The following is a 13,274-nucleotide window of genomic DNA, read 5'->3' as shown; positions in this document are numbered from 1 at the left end:
ATGATTATGCACAGCCCCATGTCGTAAGGATCTGTATACAATTCCTGAAAGCTGAAAATGTCCTAGTTCTTCCATGGCCTGCATACTTACCAGATATGTCACACATTGAGCATGTGTAGGATGCTCTGGATCGACAGCGCATTCCAGTTCCCGACAATATCCAGCAACTTCGCACAGCCATTGAAGAGGAGTGGGACAACATTCCACAGGCCACAATCAACAGCCTAATCAACTCTATGCAGAGGAGATGTGTCACACTGCATGAGGCAAATCGTGGTCACACCAGATACATGTTTTTTTAAAGCTATCCACCTGTGACCAAGAGATGCATATCTATATTCCCAGTCATGTGAAATCCATAGATGAAATTGATTTCCTTATATGAACTGTAACTCAGGAAAATCTTTGAAATTGTTGCGTTTACATTTCTGTTCAGTATACCATTTTGTAGCCCGTCTACTTTTATACAATGTAAAAAACACTATTTAAAATTTTGTTGCATTGGACGGAATCCAGGTGGTGGGTCACATATACAATATGAACGAGAATGTTTTATGGAGCGGTTGACCTCAGAGAATCATGTGTGTCTGGGGTAATGTGCTCTCGGTAAGGTGTTGGTGATGTCATATCCCTACCTCTTCAGTACTGAGCCCAAGAAATGAGTCTTCTAAAGGTTCGGTTTCTGTCCCGTCCTCCTCGTTTTGCTCCTTAGCCTGGATGATCCTTTCATTATCATCCTCCTCCTGGGGGGAAGCAAACAATGTCAATAAATAGTCTGAGCATGTAAATACGACTTGTAAACAAAGTTACACTTTGACAGGGTATTTCTACCTTATCAACTGGCTTGCATTCCCATAAGCGCACAATATCCTGTTGATAAATGTCAGTACACTGTCAAGCTGACACGGTATTTACTCTATTTCTCATGTAACGTCTGATTCACCCTTGCACGGTCAAACACATCCCCCCCCCACACACACACACCCCTCTGACTCTGGGTGTGAGTTAAACCTGGGATGATAAACCAAAAATTACAAACAACAACATTGCCTTCCTCTTACTGAAGCATTTATTGTACGTCTGATAAGTCACAGCATTCTGGGAGTATATCATTTATTTCTTACCTCTTAATATGGAGTTCATGGCACTGTGACGGAGAAGTCCGTCACAGGCCCCAGGCAGCATTTGGTACACTAACATGCACACACGCTCCCTGCTCCATTATCAGCTACGTTAATAATGTGGGTCGACACATAAGTTAACGTCCCTATCTTAGTACATACATTTCACACTTACCTCCCATCAATAACCCGGTTATGGTATAAAGAATATACAGATAAGCATTCATGTTTAATGTAAGTAATGTTTATTATACTCATGGTTTGGTTCTGTTCCTCTCTCCATCACTGTAGCTTCCGGGTATGCTGGATAAGGACCAGAGCTAAGGGAATCGGGCTGACTTTGTAGTGCCTGTCCCGAATGGCTCGTTAATGTAAATGGGCATATTAAAAGACACCATGTCAGTAGGGATATGATTTTGTATATGTTATATTGGGATATTGTTTCATAAAAAATATGTTGCAATGTGTATACTTTAGTATGTTTAGTTGAATGGAAAATGTTGGTTTGAATAGGTAACTGCTTAATTAATTAGTGTTAATTGTTCTGCTGGGAGGGGCAACCCTACAAAAGGAGCCTCTCTTTCAGTTCATTGAGGAAGGCATTTTGGATTGAGCTGTGGATAGGGCAGCATTGTTTTAAGCTGTCCCCATCAGGTATACTTTTGATGGCAGTACTGTTGTTTTTCTTCTGGAATCACTATGTAAATAAACACCCTTGCACAGAATAACTTTTGCGGCTCCGCCATCTTTTTATTTTGATAGAGGTTAGGTTTTCCAGTTTAGCCTTCTGGCCTACTCTACGTGACATATGGTGGCAGCGGTGGGATGGCGCACCGCAAATCAGTGAATTCATCCCTCCTCTCAAGGCAGGTGAAAAGTTGCTGGAAAAGGGCTACCATGGTTGGGTGTGGTTATGGTACCCCAACTGCTCCTTCAGTCAGCTGGTCTTTTATGACTATCTGCTGGTTCAACTGGTAGCTCAAATGGTTCTGGTTGTGTTTGGCCCCTTGGTCGGGCTCCTAGTTCCTCATACTTTACCTCTCCTTCACCAGACGATTCCATGGTGTTCCACCCCGTTTCAACTTCAGGTACCTTTCCTATGTCACGTAGAGTAGGCCAGAAGGCTTAGCTGGAAAACCTAACCTCTATCAAAAATAAAAAGATGGCGGAGCCGCAAAAAGTTATTCTGTGCAAGGGTGTTTATTTACATAGTGAATAAACACCCTTGGAGTGGAGCAGAGACAAACGCGCCATTTGCAGTTAATAGGACTACATCTAATTTATTTATAAATCCCAAGCATCAGTAGTTGTCACAAAGTGCTTACACAGAAACCCAGCGTAAAACCCCAAAGAGAAAGCAATGCATTAGCATGGTGGCTAGGAAAAACGAGCTACATCAAGTAGCCTAGGTCTAGCGCTGGAAAGTTGTTGTACGACATGAGTTTACATTTACTGATAAATCAATCAATATAGCAGCAATATTGGATTCAGAGTTAGCAATCTAGCTAAGTGTTTTGAGGTGGGGAATAATATAGTGGCAAGAAAAAGTATGTGAACCCTTTGGAATTACCTGGATTTCTGCATAAATGTGTCATATTTGTCACAACAATAGACAGTGTGTTTACAATAATTTGTGTGTTAGTTTATTTTTGTCTATGTTTAAACATTCACACAAAAGTATGTGAACCCTTAGGCTACTAACTTTTCCAAAAATTGGAGTCAGGGGTCAGCTAACCTGGAGTCCAATCAACGAGACGAGATTGGAGATGTTGGTTAGAGCTGCCCTGCCCTAATAAACACTCACAAAATTTGAATTTGCTATTCACAAGAAGCATTGCCTGATGTGAACCATGCCTCAAACAAAAGAGATCTCAGAAGATCTAAGAATTGTTAATTTGTATAAAGCTGGAAAGGGTTACAAAAATATCTCAAAGCCTTGATGTTCATAAGTCCACAGTAAGACATATGGTCTATAAATGGAGAAAGCTCAGCACTGTTGCTACTCTCCCTAGGAGTGGCTGTCCTGCAAAGATGACTGCAAAAGCACAGCGGAGAATGCTCAATGAGGTTAAGAAGAATCCTAGCGTGTCAGCTAGACTTACAGAAATCTCTGAAACATGCTAACATCTCTGACAAGTCTACGATACGTAAAACATTAAACAAGAATGGTGTTTTATGGGAGGATCCCACGGAAGATGCCACTGCTGTCCAAAAAAAACATTGCTGCACGTCTGAAGTTAGTGAAAGAGCACCTGGATGTTCCACAGCGCTACTGGCAAAATATTCTGTGGACAGATTAAACTAAAGTTGAATTGTTTGGAAGGAACACAATACTATGCGTGGAGAAAAAAAGGCACAGCACACCAACATCAAAACCAACTGTAAAGTATGGTGTAGGGAGCATCATGGTTGGGGCTGCTTTAGGGCCTGGACAGCTTGCTATCATTAACGGAAAAATGAATTCCCAAGTTTATCAAGACATTTTGCAGGAGAATGTAAGGCTATCTGTCTGCCAAAGTGGGTGATGCAACAGGACAATGACCCAAAACACAGAAGGAAATCAACAACAGAATGGCTTCACCAGAAGAAAATACGCTTTCTGGACTGGCCCAGTCAGAGTCCTGACCTCAACCCAATTTAAAATGCTGTATCATGACCTTGAGCGGTTCATACCAGACATCCTAAGAATACTGCTCAACTGGAACAGTTTTGTAAAGCGGAATGGTCCAAAATTCCTCCTGACTGTTTGGTTGAGTTTATTGCTGCCTAAGGTGGGTAACCAGTTATTAAATCCAAGGGTTCACATAGTTTTTACACCCTACACTGTGAAAGTTTACACAGTATGTTCAATAAAGACATGAAAACATATTGTTTGTGCGTTATTAGTTTAAGCACACTGTGTAAATATTGTTGTGACTTAGAGGAAGGTCAGATCAAATTTTATAACCAATTTATGTAGAAATCCAGATAATTCCAACAGGTTCACATACTTTTTCTTGCCACTGTAGCTTACTTTATTTAACCTAGTTAAGTCCATTAAGAACAAATTCTTATTTACAATGATGGCCTACTTGGCGAGGCCGATTGTGTGCCGCCTTATGGGACTCTCAATCACGGCAGGATGTGATACAGCCTGGATTCAAACCAGGAACTGTAGTGATACCTCTTGCAATGAGATGCAGTGCCTTAGACCACTGCGCCACTCGGGAGCAAGATGTCGGCAAATTCTCTGAAGATCCAAAAATAAATCTGATATTTCTGGATTTTATTTTGCCAGGTTGCCCATCAAAATGTAAAATCATGCATTCCCTGGATATGTTAGATGAAATAGCTTACTTTTTCAACATAGGCTACAATCAGTTCTTACTTGGCACTGAAAGCATTTTGTCTAGAGCCCTGCCGCTAATGTAAAGTAACGGTCCATTAAGAATTATTTTTATCGTCGTATTTGTAATCAAGCAAAATAGTTACATTCATCACAATATGACTAAGTCCATATCACCCAGCTCTAGCACTTCTGTAAAAAATAATGGTAATTTATCGTTAGTGTGCGTACCTGGTCCCTCTTCTTGATCTCCTCCACCTGGCGGAGCTGCTCGGAGGAGAGCACGTTCTCGATCCTCTGCATGTCCCTCATCAGCAGCCTCTGGGACTCCAGGAACTGGTCGTTGGCCCGCTGCCACGTGTGCTTCAGCTGGTTGTGCTGCTGCCGCTCCAGCTCCAGCAGGTGACAAACTAAGAAAATATGGCATTTAGAAAAGGGGGTGGGGGAGATTGAGAGAAGTGGAGGTAAAGAGAAAGAATACTGTGCTGTACTCTTGTATTGAAGTCTCATCTTTTTTTCCTAAAGTTTTACAGCATGCATTTGAATAAAGCTTTACAAGTGAGTCACCTTCATGGAGCTCTTTACGTAGTTTCTCTGCATCCTCCTGAAGGACAGACTTCTGAGTGTTGAGCACCGCCACGTACATCTCCAGGTCTGTGCGGCAGGATTTCTCTGCTTCCAGGACATGATTGAGCTCCTTTACCTACAGATTGAAAATTTGTCATCTAACTCATATGACATATTTCAACTGCAAGACATTTTTAGAATTTTTTCCCCCCTCTGTATCACTTCAGACAGTTTTCCCTATAAATGTCATAAATAATCAACACAAAAACATGTTCCTTTGCAAAGGATATAACCCATACCTCAATTGACATTTTGGATGGATAACATTGTTTTGTTAATAAAATTAGCATCATGGAGTTTTTGTATTGTAAAAGTCTAACTTCCACAGCATCCATTTTCCTTTCCAGTCCCCGTTGACTAACCTTTGAGGCTTCCAGCTCCTTTACCCTGTCCTCTGCCATTGTCAGCTTGGCTTTCAGAGCTGCCATCTCCTGCTCCATGGGCATCACCACCGAACGCAGCTTCTCTGCACCTTCCTGAGCCTTGGGGGGAAAAAAGACATTCAAATCAAGTCCAACTCTATTGACCTTGAATCAAAACAGACAAATAAGTCGAATCTAAAACAAAAGTGCTCAATTCCATTTAAATTCAGTCAATTCAGGAAGTAATCTAAAATTATAATTCTCATCAACGCTTCTCTATAAGAAAATTGATTTGGAATTGGTATTTCTGTTTCCTTCCTGAATTGAAATGGAATTGACCCCAACCCTGACAAAAGGAAACATGTACTCTGATGACCACCCCCACCCCAGGTGTGAAACCAGCCTACCTTTTTCATGTCGTTCTCCAAGTTCTCTTCCTCCTGTCCACCCTCTGAGAGGCGGTGTCTTAGCTCGCCCATCTCCCTCTCCACCGCCTCCCTGTACTGGTTCCATTGAGCACGTTCCTGCTCCAGGCGCTGGTGGAACTGCACCTCGTACTCACGCACTGTGTCTGAGGGGAGGGGGGGAGGTGAGCATTGACTGGTACTGTGTTGAAACTGATCCTCAGTGTAAAGCGTAGCAGTTCATTTGCAACCAGGCTTATCACTGCTTAACTCTTCAACTCAACTTATTTAGCCACAGAATTGTAATCCTATTCTATTTTAATGTCTGCGTGTCAGGCTAAGATAATACGTCATCAAGGCTGTAACAGAATGAATGACTGCCTTTTATGAAGGCCTAGACTAGACTAAATGTTACATGGGTTACAGCTTTTCTGAAAGCCTTCCAACAGTGTCACCAACTAGATACTGAATGGCAAAATGAAAGCCAGAGGATGCAAAGTAGAGTTCGCCTAGCTACCTTTCATGATGGCCTGTAGGGAGGTCACCTCCTCCTGCCACTGTCCCTTGACCTGGTCAACGGCCTCCTGCTTGGTGCTCTCTGACACAGTGGCCACTGCCTTGATGTTCTCCATGTCTGCCTGGGCCTGTTCCAGCTGGGCCTGGACACGACTCAGCTCCGACTGGGCCCCCTCCAGAGACGCTGCCTGGCTCTTCAGCTCCTCTGGGGAAGAAAATTGAGGAACTGAGGAAAATACAAGAGAGTTACCCCAAGATAAGGCCGGATATGTTCCAGGAGACTAGGGCCCGGGCGCCGAAGACGTGGATGTCGATTAAGGCAACCCGACGCACCTCTCTGAATCAGAGGGGTTGAATTAAATGCGGAAGACATTTCAGTTGTACAACTGACTAGGTATCCCCCTTTCCCTCTACCATATTCATGAAGCTTACAATTAGTTGGGAGTTTACAATTAGCAAAATGGCATGATAGTCAACATCCCTAGTTCAATGATCAAACGTTTTAAAAAATCTTGTAAAAAAAAAATTAAGTGACGTGAAATCACAATTCAGATATGGTCCTGCATATGACCGCTAGGGGGAAATACAGTTCTGACTACCGACCAAATAGCGCTCACCTCCATTGCAAAGGCCGTGGGGATGGCAGTCCAAGAAGGAGAGTGTGGCTAAGATGCACATCTCTCTCCAAACAAGTGGTGCACATTCATTGTTTCATAACATGCGAATTGTTTGCGTTTGACTGTTAGTGTCTATCAATTTTCCATTACATAACGGTAAATATAATACTGGTGATATACATTATTTCCTATCACTTCTAATAGGCAATGTGTTTGGTTACGGTAATTTCTGTTAATGCATTCAATATATTATTATTCGTCATTTATTCATTCTCAGAGTTGACATGTAGTTTGCAGAGTGCACAACCTATGCTACACTTGTGAGAAACAAGTTTTGGGTTATTTCATTCCATTTACGAGCTGTCAATTTAGTTATTGTCTTTTGTTTGGTGCGCTCGCTCCTGTCAATGTTGAATAAGGACACGCACCTGATTACGCATAGAAGTAGGCCTATAGGCTACCTGGCCTGCACGCAAAAGTAGGCATATAAATGTTCTCATTAGAGGATCTGATAGTATTTCTGATTGGCTTAACGCACCACAACTAATGAGCTGTGGAGCTTTCTTCCCCTCAAACAGCAAGAAAACAAAGTTTATTTTTACATCCATTGAGAATGTCAATATTTCTTCAATGTATTTGAAAAATCTTTCAATACCCACTCTGCGAGACAGGAAAAAATGGCATGCTCTGATCCAGTGGAAACTTATCCATTGAGCAAATAGCCTACAGCTGTGTCTGTCCCGAGCTCACTGGAGCTGGAAATTCTCAGGGCCCAGAATATTTTATACAACGTTGCAAGTGTGTTAGCACAAGCTTCAGGCCAGACCCAAGTTGAAAGAATGTTTCAAGTTCGGCTACGCATGGCGTGTCTGCAACAATGTGATTTTTAGGATTATTTTATTAAAATCTGAATATTTTCTACCTGCAGGCTGCAATGTTTTTATTTGTTGCCTTTATGTAGGCTATTTTTAAATAGTTGGCATTAAGTTACTTTTTAGGTTTGTATCATTTTAATTTGGATAGAATTTTGATTAACCACATGACAATGATTGAGATACAGTACCTAAACTTTATTAAAATTAAATTAAACTGTTCCACAAAAATGTGCATATGAATATCATAATGGCACGCAGATCAGTAGAAATGTTTTCAACATGAGAAAGGTTGCCACCTCCTTGCGTAGCCTACTACCTCCTCCTCGCGTAGCCTACTACCTCCTCCTCCTCCTCCTCCTCCTCCTCCTCGCGTAGCCTACTACCTCCTCCTCGTGTAGCCTACTACCTCCTCCTCCTCGCGTAGCCTACTACCTCCTCCTCCTCCTCGCGTAGCCTACTACCTCCTCCTCCTCGCGTAGCCTACTACTACTACCACCTCCTCCTCCTCCTCCTCGCGTAGCCTACTACCTCCTCCTCCTCCTCCTCGCGTAGCCTACTACCTCCTCCTCCTCCTCCTCGCGTAGCCTACTACCTCCTCCTCCTCCTCTCCTCGCGTAGCCTACTACCTCCTCCTCCTCTCCTCGCGTAGCCTACTACCTCCTCCTCCTCGCGTAGCCTACTACCTCCTCCTCCTCCTCCTCCTCCTCGCGTAGCCTACTACCTCCTCCTCCTCCTCCTCCTCCTCGCGTAGCCTACTACCTCCTCCTCCTCGCGTAACCTACTACCTCCTCCTCCTCGCATAGCCTACTACCTCCTCCTCCTCGCGTAGCCTACTACCTCCTCCTCCTCGCGTAGCCTACTACCTCCTCCTCCTCCTCGCATAGCCTACTACCTCCTCCTCCTCCTCGCGTAGCCTACTACCTCCTCCCGTAGCCTACTACCGTAGCCTACTACCTCCTCCTCGTGTAGCCTACTATCTCCTCCTCCTCCTCCCTCGCGTAGCCTACTACCTCCTCCTCCTCCTCGCGTAGTCTACTACCTCCTCCTCCTCCTCGCGTAGCCCTACTACCTCCTCCTCCTCCTCGCGTAGCCTACTACTCTCCTCCTCGCCTCGCGTAGCCTACTACCTCCTCCTCCTCCTCCTCCTCCTCGCGTAACCTACTACCTCCTCCTCCTCTCCTCGCGTAGCTACTACCTCCTCCTCCTCGCGTAGCCTACTACCATCCTCCTCCTCGCGTAGCCTACTACCTCCTCCTCCTCCTCCTCCTCCTCCTCGCGTAGCCTACTACCTCCTCCTCGCGTAGCCTACTACCTCCTCCTCGCGTAGCCTACTACCTCCTCCTCCTCCTCGCGTAACCTACTACCTCCTCCTCCTCCTCGCGTACCTACTACCTCCTCCTCCTCCTCGCGTAACCTACTACCTCCTCCTCCTCGCATAGCCTACTACCCTCCTCCTCCTCGCGTAGCCTACTACCACCTCCTCCTCGCGTAGCCTACTACCTCCTCCTCCTCCTCCTCCTCCTCGCATAGCCTACTACCTCCTCCTCCTCCTCCTCCTCCTCGCGTAGCCTACTACCTCCTCCTCCTCCTCGCGTAGCCTACTACCTCCTCCTCCTCCTCCTCCTCCTCGCGTAGCCTACTACCTCCTCCTCGCGTAGCCTACTACCTCCTCCTCCTCCTCCTCCTCCTCCTCGCGTAGCCTACTACCTCCTCCTCCTCCTCGCGTAGCCTACTACCTCCTCCTCCTCGCGTAGCCTACTACCTCCTCCTTCTCCTATTAGGCTACTACCGTAGCCTACTACCTCCTCGCGTAGCCTACTACCTCCTCGCGTAGCCTACTACCTCCTCGCGTAGCCTACTACCTCCTCCTCCTCCTCCTCCTCCTCCTCGCGTAGCCTACTATACCACCTCCTCCTCCTCCTCCTCCTCCTCCTCGCGTAGCCTACTACCTAAAGGTTGCCACCTCCTTGCGTAGCCTACTACCGTCCTCCTCGCGTAGCCTACTACCTCCTCCTCCTCCTCCTCCTCCTCTCCTCGCGTAGCCTACTACCTCCTCCTCGTGTAGCCTACTACCTCCTCCTCCTCGCGTAGCCTACTACCTCCTCCTCCTCCTCGCGTAGCACTACCCTAACCTCCTCCTCCTCGCGTTAGCCTACTAACTACTACCGCATAATCCTCTCCTCCAGCGCAGTGCCTACCACTACCTCCGTCCTCCTCCTCCTCAGTAGCCTACTACCCTCCTCCTCCTATAGCGTAGCCTACTACCTCCTCCTCCTCCCTCTCCCCTCGCGTTAGCCTACTGACCTCCTCCTCTCTCCTCTCGCGTAGCCTACTACCTCCTCCTCCTCGCGTAAGCCTACTACCTCCTCCTCCCCCCTCCTCTCTCCGTAGCCCTAACTACCTCCTCCTCCTCCCCTCCTCCTCGCGTAGCCTACTACTCCTCCTCCTCCTCGCGTAACCTACTACCTCCTCCTCCTCGCATAGCCTACTACCTCCTCCTCCTCGCGTAGCCTACTACCTCCTCCTCCTCGCGTAGCCTACTACCTCCTCCTCCTCCTCGCATAGCCTACTACCTCCTCCTCCTCCTCGCGTAGCCTACTACTACCTCCTCCCGTAGCCTACTACCGTAGCCTACTACCTCCTCCTCGTGTAGCCTACTATCTCCTCCTCCTCCTCCTCGCGTAGCCTACTACCTCCTCCTCCTCCTCCTCGCGTAGTCTACTACCTCCTCCTCCTCCTCGCGTAGCCTACTACCTCCTCCTCCTCCTCGCGTAGCCTACTACCTCCTCCTCCTCGCGTAGCCTACTACCTCCTCCTCCTCCTCCTCCTCCTCGCGTAACCTACTACCTCCTCCTCCTCTCCTCGCGTAGCCTACTACCTCCTCCTCCTCGCGTAGCCTACTACCTCCTCCTCCTCGCGTAGCCTACTACCTCCTCCTCCTCCTCCTCCTCCTCCTCGCGTAGCCTACTACCTCCTCCTCGCGTAGCCTACTACCTCCTCCTCGCGTAGCCTACTACCTCCTCCTCCTCCTCGCGTAACCTATACTCCTCTCTCCTCCTCGCGTAACCTACTACCTCCTCCTCCTCCTCGCGTAACCTACTACCTCCTCCTCCTCGCATAGCCTAACTACCTCCTCCTCCTCGCGTAGCCTACTACCACCTCCTCCTCGCGTAGCCTACTACCTCCTCCTCCTCCTCCTCGCATAGGCCTACTACCTCACTCCTCCTCCTCCTCCTCCTCCTCGCGTAGCCTACTACCTCCTCCTCCTCCTCGCGTAGCCTACTACCTCCTCCTCCTCCTCCTCCTCCTCGCGTAGCCTACTACCTCCTCCTCGCGTAGCCTACTACCTCCTCCTCCTCCTCCTCCTCCTCGCGTAGCCTACTACCTCCTCCTCCTCCTCGCGTAGCCTACTACCTCCTCCTCCTCGCGTAGCCTACTACCTCCTCCTTCTCCTATTAGGCTACTACCGTAGCCTACTACCTCCTCGCGTAGCCTACTACCTCCTCGCGTAGCCTACTACCTCCTCCGCGTAGCCTACTACCTCCTCCTCCTCCTCCTCCTCCTCCTCCTCGCGTAGCCTACTACCACCTCCTCCTCCTCCTCCTCCTCCTCGCGTAGCCTACTACCTCCTCGCGTAGCCTACTACTACCTCCTCCTCCTCCTCCTCGCGTAGCCTACTACCTCCTCGTCCTCGTCCTCGTCCTCCTCCTCGTCGCGTAGCCTACTACCACCGCCTCCTCCTCGCGTAGCCTACTACCTCCTCCTCCTCCTCGCGTAGCCTACTACCTCCTCCTCCTCCTCCTCGCGTAGGCCTACTACCTCCTCCTCCTCCTCCTCCTCGCGTAGCCTACTACCTCCTCCTCCTCCTCCTCGCGTAGCCTACTACCTCCAACTCCTCGCGTAGCCTACTACCTCCTCCTCCTCCTCGCGTAGCCTACTACCTCCTCCTCCTCCTCGCGTAGCCTACTACCTCCTCCTCCTCGCGTAGCCGACTACCTCCTCCTCGCGTAGCCTACTACCTCCTCCTCGCGTAGCCTACTACCTCCTCCTCCTCCTCCTCCTCACGTAGCCTACTACCTCCTCCTCCTCCTCCTCGCGTAGCCTACTACCTCCTCCTCCTCCTCCTCACGTAGCCTACTACCTCCTCCTCCTCGCGTAGCCTACTACCTCCTCCTCACGTAGCCTACTACCTCCTCCTCCTCCTCCTCCTCCTCACGTAGCCTACTACCACCTCCTCCTCCATCACCTCCTCCTCCTCCTCGCGTAGCCTACTACCTCCTCCTCCTCCTCCTCGCGTAGCCTACTACCACCTCCTCCTCCTCGCGTAGCCTACTACCTCCTCCTCCTCCTCCTCCTCCTCCTCGCGTAGCCTACTACCTCCTCCTCCTCGCGTAGCCTACTACCTCCTCCTCCTCCCTCGCGTAGCCTACTACCTCCTCTCCTCCTCGCGTAGCCCTACCTCCTCCTCCTCCTCGCGTAGCCTACTACCTCCTCCTCCTCCTCCTCGCGTAGCCTACTACCTCCTCCTCGCGTAGCCTACTACCTCCTCCTCGCGTAGCCTACTACCTCCTCCTTCTCCTCCTCCTCCTCCTCACGTAGCCTACTACCTCCTCCTCCTCCTCGCGTAGCCTACATACCTTCCATCCTCCTCCTCCTCGCGTAGCCCTACTACCTCCTCCTCCTCGCGTAGCCTACTACCTCCTCCTCCTCGCGTAGCCTACTACCTCCTCCTCCTCCTCCTCCTCCTCCTCCTCACGTATCCTACTACCTCCTCCTCCTCCTCCTCCTTGCGTAGCTACTACCTCCTCCTCCTCCTCCTCCTTGCGTAGCCTACTACCTCCTCCTCCTCCTCCTCACGTAGCCTACCACCTCCTCCTCCTCCTCACGTAGCCTACTACCTCCTCCTCCTCCTCCTCCTCCTCCTCCTCCTCCTCCTCCTCCTCGCGTAGCCTACTACCTCTCCTCCTCCTCGCGTAGCCTACTACTACTACCACTCCTCCTCCTCCTCCTCGGAGCCCTACCTACTACCTCCTCCTCCTCCTCCTCGCGTAGCCTACTACCTCCTCCTCCTCGCGTAGCCTACTACCTCCTCCTCCTCCTCTCCTCGCGTAGCCTACTACCTCCTCCTCCTCTCCTCGCGTAGCCTACTACCTCCTCCTCCTCGCGTAGCTACTACCTCCTCCTCCTCCTCCTCCTCCTCGCGTAGCCTACTACCTCCTCCTCCTCCTCCTCCTCCTCGCGTAGCCTACTACTACCTCCTCCTCCTCGCGAACCTACTACCTCCTCCTCCTCGCATAGCCTACTACTCCTCCTCCTCGCGTAGCCTACTACCTCCTCCTCCTCGCGTAGCCTACTACCTCCTCCTCCTCGCGTAGCCTACTACCTCCTCCTCCTCCGCGTAGCCTACTACCTCCTCCTCCTCCTCGC

At 49.1% G+C, this 13,274-nt stretch overlaps 1 protein-coding gene across 6 annotated transcripts in view; it reads right to left on the bottom strand.

Annotated features, from left to right (window-relative positions):
- The window catches only part of LOC109892812 (rab GTPase-binding effector protein 1), a 39,432-nt gene that overhangs the window by 20,037 nt on the left and 6,121 nt on the right, over positions 1-13,274 (bottom strand). For 4 of the 6 annotated variants that reach the window (XM_020485603.2, XM_031826706.1, XM_020485601.2 and 1 more), the window contains exons 3-8: positions 6,357-6,581; positions 5,843-6,006; positions 5,436-5,555; positions 5,014-5,149; positions 4,678-4,856; positions 636-743 (exon numbers count right to left, since the gene is read on the bottom strand). In XM_020485603.2, coding sequence (XP_020341192.1) covers positions 636-743; positions 4,678-4,856; positions 5,014-5,149; positions 5,436-5,555; positions 5,843-6,006; positions 6,357-6,581 — 932 coding nt within the window. The remainder of the gene's footprint in view (positions 1-635; positions 744-4,677; positions 4,857-5,013; positions 5,150-5,435; positions 5,556-5,842; positions 6,007-6,356; positions 6,582-13,274) is intronic. The other 2 variants (XM_020485604.2, XM_020485605.2) reach the window with 1 other exon arrangement.

This window comes from Oncorhynchus kisutch, linkage group LG6, assembly GCF_002021735.2.
Source record: "Oncorhynchus kisutch isolate 150728-3 linkage group LG6, Okis_V2, whole genome shotgun sequence".
Taxonomy (NCBI): Eukaryota; Metazoa; Chordata; class Actinopteri; order Salmoniformes; family Salmonidae; genus Oncorhynchus; species Oncorhynchus kisutch.
The sequence above is the reverse complement of the archived record's forward strand: the minus strand, read 5'-3'. Positions and strand labels throughout refer to the sequence as shown.